At 32.9% G+C, this 24,492-nt stretch overlaps 2 protein-coding genes across 3 annotated transcripts in view; one reads left to right on the forward strand and one right to left on the reverse strand.

Annotated features, from left to right (window-relative positions):
* The window catches only part of LRRTM3 (leucine rich repeat transmembrane neuronal 3), a 163,746-nt gene extending 157,160 nt beyond the window's left edge, over window positions 1–6,586 (forward strand). Inside the window, exon 3 of the mRNA XM_043596449.1 lies at window positions 1,348–6,586. Within this exon, the coding sequence (XP_043452384.1) occupies window positions 1,348–1,557 (210 nt within the window). The 3' untranslated portion in view covers window positions 1,558–6,586. The remainder of the gene's footprint in view (window positions 1–1,347) is intronic.
* CTNNA3 (catenin alpha 3) overlaps window positions 1–24,492 on the reverse strand; it is a 1,753,506-nt gene that overhangs the window by 1,170,127 nt on the left and 558,887 nt on the right. The gene's annotated exons all lie outside the window — the stretch shown is intronic.

Consider the following 24,492-nt stretch of genomic DNA (forward strand, 5'->3'; position numbering starts at 1 on the left):
TTTTGTTCAAGAACACAAGAAAATACTTGTTCAACCAATTTTTACTGAAGGAAAAATAAATATGGATAGAAGGGCTGGGATGGAAAGAAAACTGCCCAAGAGGGTTCTTATCCAGGGAGAAAAGGATAAGGAGTTAACAAAAGAACAAAACCTAGACATTCTATTTTTCTTAGCTTTAGGCTCTAATCTCAGCTGAAATCAGAAAGGAATTCAGTCTAATATGCTCAAACAGAAATATATTTGATACATTCACCAAACAAGAATGGTAGAAGTTTTTATCCAAAGCCATTCAACAACATGAATTAGTAATTGGGATATTAAACAGAGATTGGGGCTGAAGTTTCCTCAACTCTGCCTACTTTTTAGAACAAATTTTTATTATTTCACTGAAAAAAATGGGAATAATCTCTAGATTTTGATAATCGAATCACATTTCAGACTACTCTTTCTGTGCAACCTGTGTATTTCCCTTCTGTTCACATTGATTACTCTTGCTTTTTTCACAGATCTTTCTAATTGCTTTCTTCATTAAGCTACAATTTGCAAGGGAGTCCCTTCCTTATTTTTATCACTGGTTCCTTCAAACTAACATCATCCTTTGCTGCTTTTTAGAACTTCATAGGAGCCAAAGAGTCTCCCTAGGAGTTCCCTAAACCTAAATTTTAGATATATGGACCAAACTACAGACATTAATGTTTCAAAACCTTTTGATGGTAAAACAGATATCAATAAATTATTGAGTAAAAAGATCCAGAATGACTTGCCTAGACAATTCTCTTCCTGCAATGGTTCTCAAAGTATTGTATGTAGATTAACAGCACTAGCATCAAAAGGGGGAAATTGTAAGAAATGCAAATTCTAGGCATTACCCCCCCCCCCACCTACTGAATCAGAAATGCAGGGGAGTTTGGGATGGAGGTGAAGAAGGGGGAGGTGATTTTTATGCATGATAAAGTTTGAGAACCACCATTCTAGTGTATTCCAATACCAGATATAAGTAAATAATACGTTTCTTAGTTCTAAAAGCACAATTTTACCCTAGTGAGTAAAAGCATTTTCTGACTTCGTCAATAAAGCTTACAGCATTTTCAGAACCACTTAGGCGACTATTTATCTGATAATTTGAATTAAGAATTGAGCAGGTCCATCCCAGGCTTTAAAGCTGTTGTATTGTGCTTACTAGTATGAATGAGAATGAGGGACATCAGTTAGGATAGTGTGGGGACACTTGAGCCACAGATACAACCATAGAGGTTAGTCAGATTAGCACTTCATAGTCATCAAATCTTGCCCCCAAAGTGGTTTGTCGTTTTATAACTGACTTTTCTCATGTCATTTTTTCCCCAGATACCTTTATCAATGAATGTGTCAACCTTTCTGGCATACGACCAGCCCACAATAAGTTACTGTGGGGTGCATCATGAACTTCTCTCTCATAAGTCCTTTGAAACGAATGCACAGGAAGATACGATGGAAACACACCTAGAGACTGAGCTGGACCTGAGCACAATCACAACAGCTGGCCAAATCAGTGACCATAAACAGCAGCTGACTTAACTGAGCTAAGCGGTAGCCAAGGGTTGCCACCAAACTTTGTAACCTCAAGGACAAAAATGAGGAAGATTTGTTCATTGTGGACTCTCAAAACAAAACAAAACAAAAATCCCCTGTCAAACAAAAGTCCAAGATCTATTCATGAAATAAAGAAGACATGAATTGTTTCAAGTCTACACTTTGTAATTAGCTAAGTTGTGCAGTATTTTTTTGACTTAAACAGAGTATGACCCTGAAAACAGAAAAAGAATCTTTTTTTTTCAAAACTCATCCTACCTACCTGTAAAAACTGTACAGAGCTAATGTATTTTTCATATTGTAAAGTTTCAATTATAGAAACAACTGATATGTACAGTACCATAATTTAATTACATTTTACTTTACAAACTTTACACATTTCAGTTTCTAAGATTTTAAATTAACAAAAATTTATTTCTTGTGTTATTCAGAGTTACTCAGTTTTGTAGGGACTGTTTTGTTACTGCTTTTGTGCCCAGAAACCTTGACTCTAAAATTCTGTGCTGTGCGAAACATGCACGATTTTTATCATGCTTACTGCGTAGAATTTTATCTACTTGTTCCAGAAATAATACATTAACCAAAAAGGATTTAATTGTTGAGACTTGTAAGAGGTTCTTCAATTATATAGGCAGGTTTTTCTTATAAATGAAAAAAAAAATCAAAGATTTTTTTAACACTTCTCAGACTTAACTGTTGCCTTGAATTACAGCCTAGTTTCTAAGCAGTGACATGTAATGACAAAGAGGGATATTTTAACAACATATTTCTGAATGAATTGACTCATTATTTCATTATTTTGAGTAACCCATTGTTAACGGTAGGGGGAAGCATGGACAAAACATCACTGGAAACAAAGGCTGTAACCACAGCAACAGACTTTGATACACTTAAAAGGTGCAGCTGCCAGTGACAAAGAAAAACTTGTTACATCTCATTATTTTCAGGCCAAGGTGGGAAGGATAGAGCATAATAATTGTACAGTAGCAAATTTTCTCCTAATTAACCCAAAGTGGTTTACCTAAAAATAACCATCAGTTAGTGCAAAATGTGCCTGGTTTTTAAGACAACTTTTCATTTAGAACTGCGAGGCTATATTTTGGGAACATCTCAACGGAAATATGTGAAAATTTTCACTTTGTGTGCTACATCAATTCTCTCCTGGAGAAGAACTCTAAACATTGATAGCTCATTCAGTATAGATATGAGCCATGGCGGAGAACTTTATAACACAAGTAAACTGTGAATATCTTTTAATATGTTCTAAATTGTTTATGTTGCCATCCATAATGAGATTTGCTTCTAAATTATCTGAAAAATAACCCAGAGTAATTTGAAGCCACCCCAGATCATATAGTGATTATGTAATTTGTATTATAAAGTTAATTTAAGTGAAATTATGAAAACCTAACTTTTCAGAGGCTGAAATAATCAACTTGTTTCTGTTGTTTGCTTGACACAGGTTATTGTTTGAAAATGTTATTTTATCTATGGTATCCACACATTCTTTTGTGTGTTTTTTATTATAAAACTACAAGTTTCAATTGAATTGCACTAGGAGAGATGCCTTTTTATGTTGTCATTTTGCATTCATAACATCAAAAATAGGTTGAGCAAATGTCAATCCAACAGGGGTCAAACACAATCAAAAACAATGAAGAAAAGAATTTGTTAACACCAATGTCAAGTTTTTAATTTCTTATTTATTCCAAAGAAATTATACCTACAAAAGTCTAGTTTTATGCAGATTTATCATGGCAAATTTAAGAGCAACTTAAACAGGAATAAACTTTAAAAATGTACAGCAAATTTTTTCTTGAAAATACAGTCGTAAAAAAAATTGGAAGAAGCAAACTCTCTTACTAATTTAAATGAAACTAAATGTCTCAGTACTTATATCAACTATTTAGCATCCCAGATTTCGTAACATATTTTGCATAAATTATTTGCTATTCAAAATTTTTTGTCATTTTACATCTAATTTTCATCTTTACTTTTTCCAATTTCTAATGTCTTTGCAATATATTATTCTTAGTGTTCTTAATCCTCTACATTGAGATTTTGTTTTGCATAGTTAGCAAATTTATAGAGGATTAATTATAAATCTATTCTTGTGGGTCTGAAATTGGATGCAAAATTTTATTTATTATGTAAACCAAAATGTCATTTGCAATCTTTTTTCATCAGAAGTTGTCCTTGCAAAGATCAAGCATCTTTTAATTGGCGTAAAAAATAGCATTTTATATATATTTCCAGACATTTTCAAATTGATAAATAACTTTTAGCAATATAAGGTTCTAGGGAGGTTCACAAATGTATGCCCTTGACTTCCTGAAGCAAACATTTTTTAAACATTTTAAATTCATCTAAGTAAACAACTATAAATAGAAGCAGTCATCTTGGAACCACAGCTCTGTGCATCTGAGAACTTAATACAGTAAGAGCCAAATAAACTAAGAATTTTTAGATTTCTCATATTTGAAATTAAACCCAAAGGATCTTTTACAAGAAAAAAAAAAGAAGATGCTGGGTTTTTGTTTGCCTAATTTTTATTTTGCCATGTTCAGGGCCATGGGGGAGGGTGGAAAAGGGAGTGAAAACCTCTTAGAGGAAACTATGTCTAGAATCTTTATCATACATTTGCAATTTATATATTTGTGTCTAAAATCCTTAATTATAACTTATCTTTTTCAGTATTCAGTGATCTCCTACTTCCTCTTGCTAACCACCCTGTCCCCAAGTCTCCTCCCTCTCTGCCTATTGCTCATTTAAACAACAGAAATGTTGATATGTTTGGGATCAAAAATGCAGTTTGACCCAGCATGGTTACAATAACCATAGAAGCTGCAGCAAAAAATAAATTTATGCAGTGTTTTGAGGTTTATAAACCACATTTTATATAAATTATTGCATTTTGTCTTCATAACCATCCCATGAAGACACATTAATCTCAAAGAAGTTGAGACTTACCCAAGAACACAAGGCTAATAATTGGTGGAAATGAACCATTCTCAAAATTCATAGCCTGTTAGTCTTTCCACTAAACTAAAAGCCTTCTCTCTGATCAGAGCCAGAGAATTTCCAGAGATAGTGAACAGAATGAAAAAAAAATGTTTGTCATGTTGTTTAATCTCTAATTTAACTCAGTTCTTCTATCTGTATAATATATGAGCTAAATGAACTCTTTCTATGTGCTACTCTGGCTCTCACATTAAAATTTTGTTCAAAAAGTAAAGCAAGTCATAGATTTCTTAACATATTATGTCATTTGTAAATGTGCAGATGAGTTGCTTCAAGGAAGTGGATATATGTAGGCCCAAGATATGGACATAAAATCAAGAACCACAAGGAAAGAAATCAAAGACCATCTAAATTGAGATTGCGTGGGTTATAAAACAGATCCATAGTGCAATGTTCAACACATGTTCAACACATGTTCAAATGAACACATACTCAATTCAGAGCTAATTGGGAAGACTTTTATATTTTTTTTCCTTTTTTTTAATCTCAGCAAGAGTACTTCTTAAATTGTGTTCTTAAACCTTTCTGAATACAGAATAATTTTCTCTATTCTCCTAATAGAAATGGAATGTAATTTATCCAAACTGATGTATAGATACCAAAACATATTCTAACAAGCAAGTAGTATTTTATTGATCTGCTCATTTTTACCAACTCTCTATATTCCCTCTTGAATGTTCCAGAAAACCATAAAACCATACAGATTTTAATATAAATTATATTTTTAGAAGGAAAGAAAACTTGTCTACATTCAACATTCAAGAGAAATTACATAATCCTATCTGAAGTCATTTCAGACTCCACAAACTCCTTGGAAATAGCAATATCTCTTTGCAAAAATATTTTTAAAAATAAAGCCACTGTAAATGGGAGTGAAGACCTTGTTTGGTTATGTCTGCTCCTGACTAGAAAACAGATATCATCTCTCAACCTAAACATTCAAAATAAGTAAAGAAACTGAAAGCACGAAAATAGATAACATATGTGAACTATTAGTAGGCTTGAAGAAAGAAGATCAGATGTGCTGAGTAGATGGAGGTACAGGAGGGAAGAGGAAGTAGGACTGGCAGATATTTAGCCTCAGGAAAAACAGTGAAAAATCTTTACAGCAAAAAACAGTAACATCTTACACTGACATACCTCTTAATGGTTTAAGTCGCTGGGTAATAAATAGTATAATGACCTGGAAACACATAAAAAGTCCCAAGGTCTAGATGGGTTAGCTATGCAGTTAAGAATGCAGATGCACTAGTCTTTCAGTTAAGAGTTTCCAACTACTGCTATGACCTTAATGCACTACCACTGTCTCTAACTAGAGAGGTACCAAGTGCAGAAGATCCAGGATCCATGCTTTCAAAACTGACTCTACCACAAGGGTAGAGTAGACTGACAATCAGCAACTGTGCTTTATTTTAATATCAATTATAATGAGGAAGAAACATTTAAGAATACACCAGAGTGGTGATGGGTTATTTTCAAAGCTCTCTCACGGCTTCCATTATGATTTCAATGTGAGATAGGAGGCTGTTTATATTTAACATTTTTTAATTTAGGGTAAAATTCATGTTTTAAACAGTCCACAGTTGATTATTTACTTTTCTATTAAGAACAGTGAACTTAAAGCAACAGAGTGAGTGCTTGAGCCATCTAGGACTTAGAAAATTCTTGAGTTTCTTCCTCCTCTTTCCCAAACATTTATAGATTTTGTTTTATATGTGTGTCTTACTGACAAGCTAAGTAAAAATTGGTTTTAAATAAATCAAGTAATATTTCAAATGCATCAAGGGACCTTGTGATAAAGGATACTTGAAGTAAATCCTATTTGTTTTCTAATCTGAAACATCACTCACTAATTTATCATTTGTAAGTTGATTTCAATATATCTTGTGTTATATAATGCGGCACACCTGTACTGCATGGCCTTGAAGGTTCTATGATGCAGTCTTTGCCTCAGGCTGTGTAAAATAAAGAACTGACTCTAGGTTTTGAGCAAGTCTATAGACACGGTAGTGTGATCATTTTCAATCAATTTTACTTATTGAATTTACCTGGATTAATGTGGAAAAATAGTATTAAGATAACATGGATGAATAAAGTTGACAGTTTTTTTTTTCTATTTACTGGTTTAAATTTTTGCTATGTAGCATATCCTCAAAGTTACTATTAAAAGAAAATCCTTGGGCACTTGGCTGGCTCAGTCAGCAGAGTGAGCGATTCCTGATCTCACGGTTGTGAGTTTAAGCCCCACATTTGGCATGGAACCTACTTTAAAAAAATTAAAAAAAAAAAAAAGAGTAAATCCTTTGGGCCCATCCTAAATTTGCTCAATCAGAGTCTCTGGAGCTAATCTGATGCATGCTAAGTTTTGCAAAATACTGTTCCAATGAATTTATTTTTACCAAGTCATTCAATTGTTTTTTTATTGTAGTCTGAAATTATTAATTCTTGTGCTTTCTTGTGCCAATGTGAACCTAGTTTGCTAAGCCTGGCTGAACATTTTTCCTGACTGGAGGAATTCAAAACAAAAAACAACTATACATAAAATGGTCAGGTTGTTTCTTGACAGATTGTATTGTTTATAGGTTTTGTTCCCCATTAGCTCTTTCAACAGGAATATTTGAAACAATCTTAAATCAACACAGTTATTCACTTAACTAAAATTTATCATTTGCTCCCAGGGATAATAATATAACAGTAGAAAAGCCAGAAGTGGGGAAAGAGCAAAGAACTGACTTATGATGTACCAGGCACTGGGCTGTCCCCACCTCATTCTCAAAACTTTTTAGGAAACAGGTATAGCCACCATTCTAAAGAAGAGGAAAATAAGGATTGTGATAATTGAATAACTTGCCAAAGCTCATACAAGAGTCAGATATAATATCCAGTTCATCAGACTCTAGGGATGTCCTCCTATCACCCCGTAAGCACCCTTTTCAGAAGTGAGAAAAAACCATAATCAATATAATTTGACTCAAATATTTTAACAGGGGATGTGAAGACAGCAGAGAAGGAATATACTTTCCTATTCTTAAATATAAAAAATTGCTTAAGCTATTTCACACTGTATAGAGATTTCCTTCAATATCTTAAGTCAGCAACTTAATGGAAATAAATGTCCATTACTTTCTTGAAGTTTTATACATTGTTTCCTAAAAGGAGCGGACATTTAAAATAAAAACCCTTCAAAAGATATTCCCAAATATTCATGTTGTATTTCCATTTCCAATTTCCCTAGCTATATTATAAAACTATAACAAAAATATAAGTGGGTATCCACAATAAAATCTTTAACTGGCAAAATATAGAAGGAAGATGTCACGTGAAGCAAAACCTCGACAGTCAATAAAGTAACCACATGCAAATGACAACACAAAGAAAAACACCAATAATATACAGTCACAAAATGTTAACTGGCAATGACATGGCTTGAGTTGCAGGATATTTCCTATGAATGATCCTATGTGGGAATATTTTTCAAGGAGAATTTTTACTTACCCAAATGATTTGTGCAGTGGGAGAACACTCCAGAAAGGAGACAAGAAGACAGCCTTTATAATAACGTTGGCCCTGCTTGTTCTATTATTCAGAACAGAGTATACAGTTTAAATAAAAAACAATCTTCCTTGTGAAGGCAACGCAAATGTTTTCATCACTATATGCAGGTGGCCAAATAAATTACATTTATGTTTAAATTCAATCTTCAAGTGAATCTTCCTCAGTCTCAGCTATTAACAAATGATATTTTAAATAGTATCAATTCCATTACTGTCTCTAGGAGATTTTTATTAAACCATTGGACTAAAAACCTCTTCTATTTCTCCCTGAACTTGCACAAGTCCAAGGTGATATAATTCAGAAACTACATTAGCATTTAACTCTATCATACTACCTGAACATGTAGCGTTCACGTAAAACGCATTGTCTTTTATAGTGTGGAATTCAAGAGACAGTGAAATACTAAGCCACATTTCTACTAAAAACTACCACTACTATAACTGTGATAAAAGTATGCTATATGTTTAAAACAATAAATCCAGAAAGAAAGAAGCTCTCGCATCCTGCATCTAATATCACTATATGTGTTCATTCTGGCACCACTACACCATACAAAAATTTTAGCTGAAAATCTAAAGTAATTCTGATTTTGGATAACAAAGATGACCCTGCTATCTGGGTTGAAGATTCAGTGGACGATAACGAAGAGGACAAAAAATTACACATACCAAGAGGTAAGTGAAAGAAATGTGATTTAATGTCATTGATCTGCGGATAACTTTTGAAACTAATAATTAAAATTTACAACATTTTGCATCTAATGTCATCAATAAAGGCCAATATGGACATTAGGGACTAAAAGCAAACAGATATTTGTGATGGCAATATATGTCAAACAATAGATCAATAGAAATAACTGTACCAAAAGAAATAATATTAAGAATAAAAATTAGTTAAAGCACTATCATTTCTCCAGGGAGAAAGTGAAAAGTCAGAATAAAAGATTCAAACTAAATACCAAATGTTCTTTCAAGATCAATTTTGAAATGTCCGAAAACTATAAACCCCAAATTAGTGCTTCAACAAAATGAATAATTACATTAATTCACATATACCTAGTTAAATTCTGTTACTGAGAAATAACTTGTATTTAAGATATATTCCATCTGTTCCTACTAGTTTACATCAGTAATATATTTGCTTTCAACCCCAGATTCATAAAGGTAATGCCTTAAACAGAATGATGAAGATGTGCTGAAAGACTGGATCAATCCCCTCATTCTTCTCTGCTATAAGGCAATATTAGAGTGGTAGACCTACCAGAGAGCTGGAAATATCGTTTCTAAAATCCTCGCTAGCAGTTTTTGACGTAGACACTTGTAACATTCATTATCTATCGGTCTTATTTTATATTCATTTATAAAATAAGGAATTACTGTCTTGAGGTAAGAGCCTGGATGGCCCATTCCAGCTTTGGTTACAAATGTATAATAGATTTAGGTAAAAACAATGAACTCTGAACTCTGCTATCTGAAGAAAGACTTGAGATCTTTGTGATGTCAACATTTTCTTACCTTGGGATTTGATGGAATCTTACATTCACTGTATTATACATCCTTCAAAGCTCCTTGCCAGTTTCCTATTTAACAAACTTCAAACTTGAGTTCCTTAAACCAACATTACATTATAGACATAGTTATTTCAAAATGAATCCTTGTAAAATTTCATCATTTTGTGGAAGGATAAAATAAGGCTGGGGTAGTAGCTTTTCTTGACTTTTTCTGTGTCTTTGATTCCAGTTATGGAATAAAAATGTGTAAGCTCAGTATGACACCTTGGTACTACCATAATGGAATTGGAAGAAGAGTCTTCTAATGGATAAACACTTCATGTAATATAAAACAGAAATGTAGTTGGAGATCACTTCTTTTTAACTCAATGAATGATCTGATATAGTTTTCAGATAATGCATGCCTTCTTGCACCTGAGAATATAAATATTATTGTCTATAATGATGACATGTTTTCTTTGTCATATACTTTTTGCTTTCTGAGGCAGACTTCAGACAATTGATTGTGCTCCATAATTGCCACCAGAAGAAACTTCTATTTAATTATTTCCAGAAAGAATGACATAATACTGAGAACTTTAAGATAAAATGATAATTAACTAACACTTAATGGATGTTTACTTTTCTAAACATTTTACATGTATATATTTAATCCTGATTAATATGGTTAATAGGATTAACAATAACTTTATGAAGTACTATTGTTACCTCCTTAAGAAGTTAGGAAAAATGATGCTCAAAGTGATTATATAACATGTAGCTACTAAATCATGGAACAAGAATTCAAATCCAGATGATAGGTATACTGACAAAGTGATCACTACTAACTGCCCACTTAAAGTCCATTTCAAAAGCCCATTTCTTAACTTTAAAAGTGTATTCACTGAAAGCTATAACTGAAGACATTTTTCAATGTAATGGATGTTTATTACATACCTAATATATGTCTGGTGGAGGGTAAAAATCATTGAGAGATACAAAAGAATGTATTAAATAACTTGTTCTCAAGAGACTTACAGTCTTAGCAAGGAGAAAAGACATCCATATGAAGCAAAAAAAAAAAACAAAAACAAAACAAAAAACAAAAAAAACAAACAACACAAAAAAACACAAAACTCCAAATTGAATACCTGCAAGAAAACAAAGCAATCAAAGGATGAAATCAAAGCCAAATTGTCGGGGAAAACTCTGGGCAAAAGTGAAAACTGAGATAGAACTTGAGACTCACAGTATTCAGACAGGCAAAATGAAAAGAGAAGAAAGTTAAGAGTATTATATTTTATATATGGATATTATTATTTGAATAATATCCATTAGATTGATGCTTGTCTGGCAGAGAAATACCAAGCTCAATTGTTGTCCTGATTGTCTAAAAATTCAGAACCAAAGTTTACTCTTCACAGAGCAAACCTTTTAGCCTTTCTATTTGGGCATAAACATTTCCCATCTTTTTTTCAACTTTATTTGTCTTTATATTCCTTTTCTTAAAATTTTTTTTTACGTTTATTTTTGAGAGAGAGACAGAGCGTGAGTGGAGGAGGGGCAGACAGTGAGGGAGACAAAGAATTCAAAGCAGGCTCCAGGCTCTGAGCTGTCAGCACAGAGGGCTCAAAGTCACAAACTGGGAGATTATGACCTAAGCCAAATTGCAATGCTTAACCAACTCTGCCACCCAATGTATATTCCTATATATTCAATGTATTTTACCTTTCTTTTGGGGGGAGGCTTAAATCATATCAATCTTTTGTCTTATGTCAATTTCAGTAAAATGTTCATAAAACATTTTGAAGAGTGATTCAGGCAACCCTATAAATTTAAAATAATTATGTGAATTTAATTTCTTAGAAGTTAATAACGTAACATCCTCAGTCAAATTACTCTTTGGTTCCAGGTGAGAAAATGGTCTACAGGTTTACTGAGTTTTTCTTTTTTTACTCTTTTCAGTATTTATGTTAATATTGGTGAATACTAACCAGGATTTTTATCCCAAAGAGTAAAAACAAAAATGCTTTTTGACTGCTACATTTCACAAATAAACAAACTAAATAGAATATGAGTAAATGGCATGCTCAAAATCACTTTGGTAATAGACAACAGACTCACAACTAGAACTCACATTTAGTCAATATTATTTTTTGTTACAAAATATTTCATGAACACATCAAAATTTAACAAAGTATGCAGAATTATTTCCACCTTAGAAGTAAAGACAATTGTCAATAAAGCTGGTTTTTTTTTAAGGTACAGTCAAATAAGGTTGAGAAATGTTCTCTTTCCATCAAAGTTTGCTTGTCATTTGGACTATTCACTTGCAGCAGTCTGTGTGTTCCCTTGATAGTTACAAATTTTTATTCACATGTATTTATTCAGTGTGCCTTTTCTTTTGTACAGTGATTGTCTTTTATATTATATCCCTAATACTTTGGTGTTTTTAATTCAATTCAATCAAATAAGTATTTATTCATTTATTCAGCCTTTACTAATAATATGCCAAGGACTGAGATAGGCAATAAAGTGATCAAATGCTTAAAAGTGAATAAATGATTGTAATTCAATATGATATTTCCAACAATGAAGTATGAGCGTGGTGCTGTAGGACTGAAGGGGAGAGAATGATTAATTTGGCTTGGAGAAAATCAGATAAGGCCTCAGAACACTTGCTATTTGAGACTCTGGATTCTAAAGATTGTCAGTCACACAAACACACACCTGTCCTGCAAGTTCCATTCCCCACTCCTAATTAGTTTGGTATTTTAGATGTATATTAGCTTTTGGAAACCTAGGACTCCAGTAGTTTTTGAGTCTGGTAATTTCCTCAGGATAGCTAATAACTTGATTTTTTTATATATAAATATTAAAGATTATTTTTAATTTTCCCTTCCTCCAATCTTCTAAATTTAATCCTCAAATCAAGAGTATTCAATTGAGCCATTCCATGATAAATGCAAGACACATGCAATTTTACTAAATACAAATAATAAGTAATAAATGTCATAGACTGTCAGAAGTTTTTCATTTTGTTTTGTTTTTAACATGTATCATGCAAATCCAATCTATGTGTATCAAAAAATCTATATTGCAGTTCTCACCTCAGGAATATGTGAAAAAAATGTAGAAGAGGTATATCTGCCTGTACAATTTAAGTTTTCACCAATTACTGGTTATGACATTACTGCTATTAAAGTGAATAAGAAATAGGTTATATATAGAGAGTCTTTTGTATTTTATTCTGCTATCAAATAATTCTTTAAGAAAGTGAAAAACTATTAGCAAGGTGGTTAGATCATCTGATATGGCAATAAGCATAGATGCTTTAGTAGCTGTTCGGTATCATTAGCTCTTAACTTCCATAAATATGTTTTATTTCCTTCAATAAATACATCTCTTTATAAGAATATCATTATTCCCAAAGGATTCCATTATTTGTTTGTTGTCTAGGGAAATTTCTTATTAAATACTCAAGAATCACCTTCCATTAAGCTGAGCCGAAATAATAAAAGTAAATTCAGTAACTAGTTGAAGGCATAGTTTTCTGATCTTCCCACTTAGGAAAATGAATATTTTTTTTATTTTAGAATTTCAGAATATACCAATATTAAGAGAGTTCATTATGAATAATGCTATCTTAAAAAATGCCAAGGGAATTGTATCTTAATGTTCTTCTCCTAAAATAGTCTTGTGGATAATGAAGAGTATGCAGTATGGCAAAAGTGGCCATCAGTATCCCCAACATATAGAACTATATGATACTCAAACAATTATCTTTCAAAAATAAATTACATACAAAGTTTCACTCTAGGTAGTTCTCCACAGTGTGACCCATGATATATTATGATAAATAAGGCTATGAAATTGAATTCATTAGACTGCTACTATTTATATTACATTAAATACCTAAAACATCCTTAATGTGAGTGCTTTAAATGTTATCTTTAAAATGTTATCTATGTAGGGTCTATAATTTGTAGTGACTATACAATTATAAAAGCCTTTAGGTTTCTGAAGGTTCATGACTATCCTTAATTCTTATTAAGAGGCAGCCAAATCTAGTCTGAGAAACTCCAGTTGATTAACAAAGAAAATTAATGTTCTTTTCAATTAATGTGGCCCTAAAACTGTTGGGACTAATGTGAAACACTGATATTGACATTCCTGAGTGCAAGAGGAACAGGATGGAAAGGTGCTGGTAAATAACTAGACACTCTCCTGAGAGGCTCTGAGAAATACTATTAGATCTCCATCTGCTGGTTGGAAATTCCAGACTCATAGGGTATAATGCTAGCTAAAATACAAGGCTTGGATGATACCCCCCATTCCTTTTCAGGTTTGTAACCCATCTACTCCCAAAAAGACTTGTGACAATTTATAGATTAAAACATCTGCATAATTAAACATTTTGAGCTAGTGATCATTAGGAGACAGTCTATATTTTATAATCACTACTGAATTTCTCATAGCATATTAAATTTGCTACAAGTTCATTCTCCCAAAAAAATCCTGCCTTGAAAACATTTACTAAAATAGAATAAGAAAATAAGAAAAATGGAAGAAAAGGCTACAAATTAAAGAAGAGTTAATAGTAAATTTATAATGATATAATTCTAAATAAAACTTGGCATAATTTATCAGTCCTCAGAATTATGTGAAATAAAAGTATATCCAATTTCTCTCTCCATCAAGGCATATCATAGTTGACTTTGATAGAAAGGTAAGCAAGCAACAGTTAGTTTCAGGGCCCTAAATAAAACCACAGGAGATTAGTACATTATTCTGATTATTTTATTCTTCTTCATGTTTCCTCTAGCTTCTTTCTTCTTTCTCCACCTCTCATTTGAGTGATATATGATATGCACATACGTATTCAACATAGTGACAGAGGGTGACAAGACTTGGAAAGTAAAAGCTTACATTAATTTGTCTTCAATATGAATTGTCCAATTATAGCATATTATATAGCTCTATTAGCTTACCAGAACATATAAATAAGGTTATATTTAACTCTATAACAGATTTGAGAACCAAACCTATGTTCCAAACTCCTTTTGGACTCAATAAATAGAATGCCCCAGAGCTCAAGAATATTCAGATAAGGCTCAAAGTGTCCCTTTTAAAAAGATCCTTTGACATTTTCATAAAAGCAGATCTTTGCTCATGGCTGGATATTAAGGACCTCTACAAATTCCTTGAATAATCAAAGACTTGGCTTTACATGACTGTACGTGTGGTGTTCTATGAAAGATCCAGAAGCCAGCTAATGAGAATTGCTAAAAAATATTAAAATATCTCTTAAAATTATTTTTGTCAAACCAGTCTATGGTAGAAAGTTGTCCATTGGAGTGCATTTACATGTGATTACTGTAATGAATAGCAGGATAAAAAGAAATCCACTAGAGGACATTTCCACCTTTCCCCAGAGCCACAGTATCCCAGAAAACATACCGATCTCAGGGATACCATTATAAGTTTTTTAATAAGTGGACAATATCCACTCTATTCACTTGTTAGTGATTATGAAATTCCCAAATGGTAAGGTCTTACCAAAGCAAACCCTGAAGCATTTAGCATTTAAGCTATTTCATTCTGGGAAAGAAAATGCCATTTAAAAATAAGAGTACCAGTTGGTAATAAATTATATGCAGGTCACTCCAGTGTAGTATTTCAATCACTTCAGTATTTTTATCTCCACCCCCCCCCCCAGACAAAAGTGTCAGAAATGAGGCATGAAAAGCTATTAACTGAATCATTCACACATTGAATAGATGTTGTCAGTCTGTTCTTTTGATGGAAAACAATGAACAACTGATTTATTTATAACGGGTAATTATGATAATATACCTTCATTTTCCATCTTTTCCAATACATTATAGATATTTTATAATTGTCTTATTTCATACCTAATTTGAAATCCTATGTTTCCATAAAAATTTCTTCTTTCTCAGGCTTTTATTTAACTCCTTTTGGCTGGGGTATAATTAAAGTGTTTTAACTGACTTGGTTCCCTTGTCTTGTTTTCTCTTTCAATTTTCAGCCTTTTCTCCTAATAGAATTGATCTATATTTATGCTACTAGAGACTGAAATCTGAATTTTAAGTAGATGCAGAATATATTTATACAATCACTATAGAGTGAATCTTGTTAGCACTTATTTGATCAAGTTTGCCTTGTTTTCTTTCTGAGATGGAGGGAAACATAGCAGGTAAAGAAGATAGAAACTGATTTGGACTTCTAAGAGAAGGAATTCTTGGTTTTAAGAATCATGGCAAGAAGACATAATTCATCCTGTTTTTCAATTTTTTTAGAGCATAAATGAGCATTTCCTTTGACTTTTAACCCCAACCCTGAAATAAATTTTATCTTTTCTAAACATTCTTTTTTTTTTTTTTTTTTGGCCATAGGACATGGCTGCCCAAACACTGGACTCTGCTCCACATGTGACACAAATCCATATATGAAAATGCCTTTGGGGATATGTTTCTACATATAATTGGAACTACTGTTGAGGAAAATACCCACCACATTATGGAATTTTTTCTTTTTTTTTTAGAGAGAGAGAGAGAGAGAGAGAGAGAGAGAGAGAGAGAGAGAATGAATCTTAAGCAGGCTCCATGCTCAACACCCTGACATGGGGCTTGATACCATGACCCTGAGATCATGACCTAAGCCCAAATAAAGAGTCAAACGCTTAACCAACTAAGTCCCCAGGCTCCCTATAGGGAACATAATGTTTTTAATGTTTATTTATTTTTGAGAGAAAGAGAGACAGAGTGTGAGTGGGGAGGGGCACTGAGAGAGGGAGACAGAATCTGAAGCAGGCTCCAGGCTCTGAGCTGTCAGCACAGAGCCCTACGCAGGGCTCCCACTCACAAACCAAACCATGAGATCATGACCTGTGCCGAAGTCAGACGTTTAACTGACTGAGCCACCCAGGTGCCCCATGGAACATAATTTTTAAAAGAACACATAAGAAATGTATTTTAGAGCTAGGTCCAGGAAAAATTATCCTGAGAAATGGTTGTACCTTGTCCCTGATGAATCTAGTGCTCTGTAACACACCCTATCTCCTCTATATCTCAGCTCAGGAACTCTGAGTTGGGTTACACTTGATAACATAGTAGCCAGACAAACCTCCCTGTTGAGGGTCTTGGCTTTCTCTTTTTTATATATTGTTTATTTCCTCTTTGTAGTCCTATTTTGTTCATTTTATTTCACATGTCTTTTGTTATAAGAAGTCTCAAATTATTTTGGGGGAAGCAAAAAGTATAAAATAAGGAAGTAAACTAGAGTTACTATTCTGAAAGCAGTTTAGATTCTAACTGCAATGGTATAATCTGATCTTTGAAATGCTGTTTTGGTTGGTTGTTGTTTTTTTTTTCCAGCATCATGCCTGCTTTCCAGTGTCCCATTATTGAATCATCTTTAGATTTTCAGTTCCTTAATTTGTATCTTACCTATGAACTCTTTAAAACAACAACAACCTTACAGATATACATACACACCCACATAGCACACTCCTTTCATGTACTATTTTTCAGATATAAAGATCACAAAGTAAAGCAGGGCATATATTTAAAGATTTTTCCACTAGTAGAAACATTCTCAGGTGCTGGTTTAAAGAGACTAGTAGTGTATTTTCAAAAAAATCTGACTAGTGTTAAAAATAAAGCTCTCAACAGTTTTTGGTTTTAAAGTATTTTTTTTTATGTAAGCCAAAAATCTATGGGTTGTCATCAAGTGGCTCTGAACATTTTTACAATATTAAATTTTACCTTATTTTATTAACTCTTGAGTTAACCTAACTATAGCTTATATATCATAAACCATGATAACTATATTCCAAACATACATTCCTCCACCTTTCTTGACAGCCTAAACCCCTCTTTCTGAGCTGCCCATCTACCCCTCTAATCCCAACCCCAAACTGAAAAGAAGCAATAATTTTTCAAGTACATCCAAGTTTATCCACACAAAAGCATTTTCAACATGATTTCATGATATTACATGAAATGTCTCCTTCCGAGGTGCCTGGGTGGCTCAATCGGGTGAGCTCAGTCGGTTGATTCTTAATTTTGGCTCAGGTCACGATCACAGGGTCATGGGATGGAGTCCTGCGTGGAGCTCCATGCTGAGCATAGAGCCTGTTTAAGATTCTCTATCTCTCCCTCTGCCTCTCTCCCCTGCTTGCACTCTCTCTTCAAAATTAAATAAATAAGTAAGTAAGTAAATAAATAAATAAATAAATAATAAAGTAACTCCTTCCACTTACATTCAGAGAATTGGGATAATACGTGAGTTAAATTCTGAAACTTAAAATGTAAGTTTTAGGTGCCATATTAATAAATTATGAAATAAATAGGACTAAAATCACCAAAACTTAGATTTAAAATGAAAGCATTTTTCATGTTTTATCTAAAATTTAATCTTGATTAACTTACTTTGGACTCCATAAAAAATTCCTGTGAAGAAGGGAAAATAAAATATTTCATCCATAACAATATATAGACTCATTCATATGTAGCATTTCACGTGTATTTATGTAGTTATTACTTAGTCCAACCACAAGATTTATAAAGCATGCAATAAAGACAAATTTAATGGGGCGCCTGGGTGGCGCAGTTGGTTAAGCGTCCGACTTCAGCCAGGTCAGGATCTCGCGGTCCGCGGGTTCGATCCCCGCGTCGGGCTCTGGGCTGATGGCTCAGAGCCTGGAGCCTGTTTCCGATTCTGTGTCTCCCTCTCTCTCTGCCCCTCCCCCGTTCATGCTCTGTCTCTCTCTGTCCCAAAAATAAATAAACGTTGAAAAAAAAATTAAAAAAAAAAGACAAATTTAAAATATAATAATTTTCAATTGGCATGCAAATTCCATCTTTAGTTGAAAGTCCTAGTACCCATTACTCCTTAAAATTAGAGAAAATAGATCAGATACAAGAAAAGGAAAATTAAGAAAATGTATATCAAAATATTGCATTCTGTTCCCAATTATTACATAATTCTTATTTCACAACTTTCTTTGAAAATTAAAAAAAGAATAAATGAGTATTGATGTACTAGCTATATACCTATACTCAATGCATTAATAAGTTAAATTTTTGGAATAAAAGATGTCTACATTTAGGTTTGAATTACACATAGACAAGGTTCTGAGCTACATTTCAATTCTGTTTAAAGCATATAACCTTTGTAAAAACACAGATGTCTTGGGATGCCTGGGTGGCTCAGTTGGTTAAGCATCAGACTCTTGATTTTGGCCCTGGTCATGATTTCATGGTCATAATCTCACAATTGTGAGACCAAGACCTATTTCAAGCCCTGCATGGCCCTCTGTACTGGGCATGAAACTGCTTAAGATTCTCTCTCTCCCTCTGCCCTTCCCCTGCTCACACCTATGTATGCATAGGCACATTCTCTCTCTCTCAAAAAAAAAAAGTGGTTTTCTTCATGGAGCAAAATGAATTTATGAATCCATGCAATATAAAAATACAAATAAAACCTTATTTAAGTGAATTACTAAGACTAGTTCATACAAAATATATCTATTCTGGGTCTCTGTAATTTTTTTTCTTGTTTTTCCAGATGTCATTAAGCTTTGCTCTAATATAAATATGAATGCAATTAGAAATACATTACTACCAGCACATACCTAAAGTTGGGTGGAAATTTAGATTAAGGGTTTTTCATTTTTTCTGAATTCTAAATACTTAAAGATGTAACATACAATCAGTAACTCATCATAGTCATTGTTTTCAGTGGGGTGTGTGTGAGGAGGGGGAAGGGGGCCTGCCGTGGAGAGAGATACCAACTGCTATGCTTTTTTTCTCAGCTTTTCTCTGCTAATAATCAGCCCTGAAGAGTGTACTTCAATTACTCCCTTTAAAAAAAATCTGAGATCTTGGTTTGGGTCTGAAGCAGAGTGCTATGGAATATAATGCAGCTTTGGGTCAACCCCGATAAAAAAGATCCCAAGGAGAGACCCAAGTCTGGATTTAAATGTGGGTATCCCAGAAATTAGATTATATACCTAAAAAGGCTATAGTAACCTGTATTGAAGGATCCCGTATGGGTCAGTTTCAGAACCTCCAAATTTATCTTACAAAAAGTCCAGGTCATATCTCTGAGAGCTACTTTGGTCTGTACCCACTATAGACTTTAGTTCAATATTTGAGTAAATTCAAAATTGTGGCAATACCATCTATCGATGCCTCACCCAAGGGCCTCCTGGAAGCAATTAATCAAACAAAAATGCAAATAAGACAGTTAGGATCACTCAGGTGATCATGAAAATAACCATAGGGAAAATAAGGGAAAGAGAAACAGATTCAGTAAGTATGCTGTAGATATTTTTGTCAGTAACATATTTACACCCATACTTTTAAAGGATTTGATGATAGGAAACAGAGTTAAGGAGGGGTGAGGAAGAATCCAAAACTGTATCCTCATATCCTAGGAGCAGAATGGAACTCTCTTTTAAAACAGATGTGCTCCTTCAGTTATTTTGTGATAACAGTACATCTGACACTTGCTAGGTCTAAATGTTCAAATAAACACGTGCAGAGAAATTTTGCAGCTTAATCCTTTCTGCTTGCTCCTTTATATTATTTTTAACTTATATTCTTGCTCAGTTTTCATATGTGTCATAGGTATTTGACAAAAAATTTAAAGTCACTATGAATTTAAAAATTATTTTCTCCTGGCATGTTAAAGAACAATGACCCAGATCTAACTAGATGTATCAACTATTCCCTAGGTATAACTCCTGGAGTCGTACTAATTTCGTTTGCTGCAGTGGTATAATAATTTACTATAAATGTCTTAAATTACAGCATTTGAACATGTGCCAGGAAATAATACTTTTCCCCAAAGCAGATGAACCATGAACCTGAAATACATAATGCACCTTGAAGGTACTTATAATTCTTCCAAGGAGTGACTTACCCACATGATAGAACATTGGCCATTTGATTTCAATGGTGACCTTCCAACAGTAATGAAGAGCATTTCAATGTTCTTGAAATGTTACTATTAAAAATAAATTTAAGTAAATATTTAAAGTAGATAAACACAGAAGTTTCTCTCATAATGCCTCTGTAGGAGGCAGAAAGGCAAGGGATCAACGGTATTAATGACTTTGGCTCCCCTCCCCGAATTTTTGTAGAATGGCTCTTCTCATATGCAGACCTTTTCCTTATACTCTCCAAATTAGCTCAAATATCTATGAGAGAATTTTTTCGGATTTGAGTCTTAGAGCAAGTGATATTAAAATTAATAAAGGATACAACACTCAATATTATAGAAAAACTCATTGTTGTTTAAGTGCAATAAGTTCAAATAAAGCTGATTATCCAAAAGCCTAACCACTTACAAGTAAATCTTGGAAATCAACATATATGCTTCATGATCTTATTTTCATGACTGATACAGACTATGAGATAAATAAAGGAAAAACTAAAAATCATTTAAGTAACTATAATTTAATATGCATGTATATATGCATATATTTGTATTATATATGTTGGAATCTGCTAAATACACAGTGTCCTTCTGGATTTATTTACACATTCAGTATGTATTTATTAAGAACTTACTATATTCAAGGCACTGTTAGGGATTAAAAGAATTAAATTAGATAAAGATGGTTTAAAAGAAGTTTAAAGAAGAACTCATGTCAAAATTCAGAATAAATGAGACAGAAAATTTTAATTACTCATAGTGGAAAAAATAATAAAAACCTAAGCCAGATGCAGTGGAATGAACAATAGAGTAAAATGCAGAACTCTGACTCTGATCAGTGTGACCTTCATTCATCAAGGTCAGTTCATCTTTTGGGCTTCTGCTTCTTTATTTGAAAAATGAAGGAAATTTAACCATGTGAACTTCAGAGTCCTTTCTTGCTCCAACATTAGATAAAACTCTACTCTGTAAGCTTGATTTAAACCAGAAGGTACAAACCTCATTCTTCACTTGTAATGGCTTCACTGATGAATAGCAATGTCAGCTAAAATGAATTCCATCTCCTTTTTCCTTTCCTGACTCCAATTTGATAAAATAGCATTGAGACAGTGGGACTCACAAAAAGAACTGTATCCAAAACAATGATGTTGGGATTATAGAATTATGGCATTATTGTTTCCACACCCTAAAATTTTGAAAATAGCTGATGAAAACAAATAAAAGAAGAGTAGACAAGTAGAACTTCAATGAAAATAACTGGGAGACAATTTTCTTGTTTGAACTTTTTCAACAATTGAATGTCTAATGATATTTCATTCATAATTTTTTTTAATGTGGAAATTCAATTACGGAGCCATGGCAACCAAAGGATAAAAGGTAAAATTTATCATTAATTTGAAAATGTCTCGGTTTGAAAAAAGTTTGGTAGTAAAATCAAGGTTAAATGAAATATCATGAAGCTGCGCAATTAGGTTAATAATGAGGTGCCTCAGGGATCAGTGCTAGCACAGGTGTTCAATATATTTATTAATGACTTAGAAGAGTTGTGAATAATATAGAAGCACATTTGGAGAACTTCAAAGATATTTATAGCAATCAAAATGGGTAAATGAATGCTTTTCTTGACCCATTCAAGAGCAATTATTTAACATATTACAGCAAATAATCAACAAGAGCAAATTAACATGAAGGGGAAGGAATTACCCAAGTTTTCTTAATATGCTAATGGCTACTGAAATAGGTATTGCCTTTCAGGCAAGACTAGGCAGATCTAAGAAGACATCTGTCCAGTAAACAGCTCTTCATGAAAAAAAAGAATATCCAAATAAGGCTGGAATAAAGAATAATCCAAGACAATAGTTACCTAAATCAATAAGTATTGCTGAAAATTTTTGCACACCAGAACCTTGTTCTATTGAACGACACTGTTGAGACAGGTGTGGTTGCATAAATCACACCCTGGGATTATCTGGTTTTAACTGGCAATTTTCTAAATAGTTTCCCATTATCATCCAATCCTCTCTACCCATTCACTGGAATTCCCAGATGCCTCTCAGGTGGGAATGAAATTTATAAGGGCATCTCCTTCTCACCTTTGCTTTGCTCTTCTAAGGAATTTCATTGACATTAACTCTTATGCATTAATCTTCCAAAGCTGAAGATCTCAAGGCTTTAGAAAAATTAAAAATGATTCCTTTTCACAAGAAAGCACAATTCTATTCAATAATAGCATGAATTATCTTATATTTTCCCCCTACTCTAAGGTTATTTAAGTATTATGCATAACAGAAAATCTTAAATGTAGCGTAGTTTCAATTATAGCTCACTCACTCAAAAATATTTTCTGAGTTAAAATTTTATATGAGGCATAGTAGGAATGAAAAGAATGAAAAGAATTAATAAAACATGGAGCTTGCCCTAACAGAATTTAGAAAGCCATGTCACCCCTCTCATGAACTAATAAGCATTTATCAATCCTAGTCCATATCAATCACATATAAATATTTAATTTCATAATAAATTTGAAATATATTAAAATTAATAAAATCAGAACTGTTTCTGTAGGGGTATATAATAATATTTTTAAGGCCAAGGAATCATTTTCTGCTATCACTTATCTTTTCTACCAGGGGAAAAATATATTGACCCATGGTATTAACTTTTTCATTTAAAAGTTAACTTAGATATTTCTCCAAATTTCAGAGAAAAAGAAAAAATATCTAGCCTATTGGGGACTAAGCTGGTAGGCCAATATAACAATGGTGAAGCCAAATACTAATGTAAACATTAAATTGCATCTAACTCAGCTCTTCAAAATCAGTAAATGCACTGGCAGTATGGAGATACATGTGAAGCACTGAGAGTGAGATTTTTTCTTTAATTTGGTCAAGCATCTTTACTCTGCATGTGCCCATGTAGGAATTTCAAGTGTAAACATCTAGAATAATACATCCAAAGTCTCGTAAGAATTCACAGACTCTCAGAATCTCAAAGTTAAACGAGACCTTAGACTTTATTGCTTGAGCTATAAAATTTCTCTACCCCATCTGACACATCACTACTAGAGATTTAAAAAAAAAACTCATTAATAAAGCAAAGACTCAATGCAAAAGATAAACTTCAGGTAATTAAGTACACTATAAACATTTGTTAGAACTTCAAACATTTAGTAAAGAGATTTACTAAAAGGTTTGGAACTATCCAAAAAATAAAATTCACAATTTGAAGAATAATTCACATATAAGAGGTATGGCAGTTCTGTTAATTTTTTCTTTTAGATCTTTCAGTAGCTGTAGGTTATTTTCAGTGTGATTTAAGTATAATTTTAGCAAGAGAAAAGTAGTGAATGAGAATTCATTAGCATGGTCAACAGTAAATAGTATATCAATCATGCTGGTATTTTTAAGCATTAGCAAATTTAATTCCATCTCTAGGGAAATAAACTCATACTCTAAGATATGTAGTACATCATATTTATCTAAAAATTATAGAATGTTCCTGGATTATAAAATACTAAAAGTATTTCCCCTCAGATTCTCTAGGGAGACAGAAAGTACTGATGTCCTCAGTGCAAATCAGAGCATTCAAAAACAACCAAACAATATTTCTAAAAATAAGAATATTTCACATCTTTGCCCTAGATAGAGATTTGTCATGATAAAACTAAAAAATCTGAATCAGGCCTAAAAATATGAAAGAGCACACGAGAGGAATTCAGAGTTCTGTATTGATTTGCAAAGAATAGACAGATTTTTGCTAAAAATTTAATCTATAACTACTAAATAAATTTAATAGGCTTTCACTCAATTCCAGTTTTTAAATGTCAGCCGATTGATATCAAATTATTTTTTACTTGCATAACCCACTGTGTATTACATTTCTACCCTTAA

Source organism: Prionailurus bengalensis, chromosome D2, assembly GCF_016509475.1.
Source record: "Prionailurus bengalensis isolate Pbe53 chromosome D2, Fcat_Pben_1.1_paternal_pri, whole genome shotgun sequence".
NCBI classification, from domain to species: domain Eukaryota; kingdom Metazoa; phylum Chordata; class Mammalia; order Carnivora; family Felidae; genus Prionailurus; species Prionailurus bengalensis.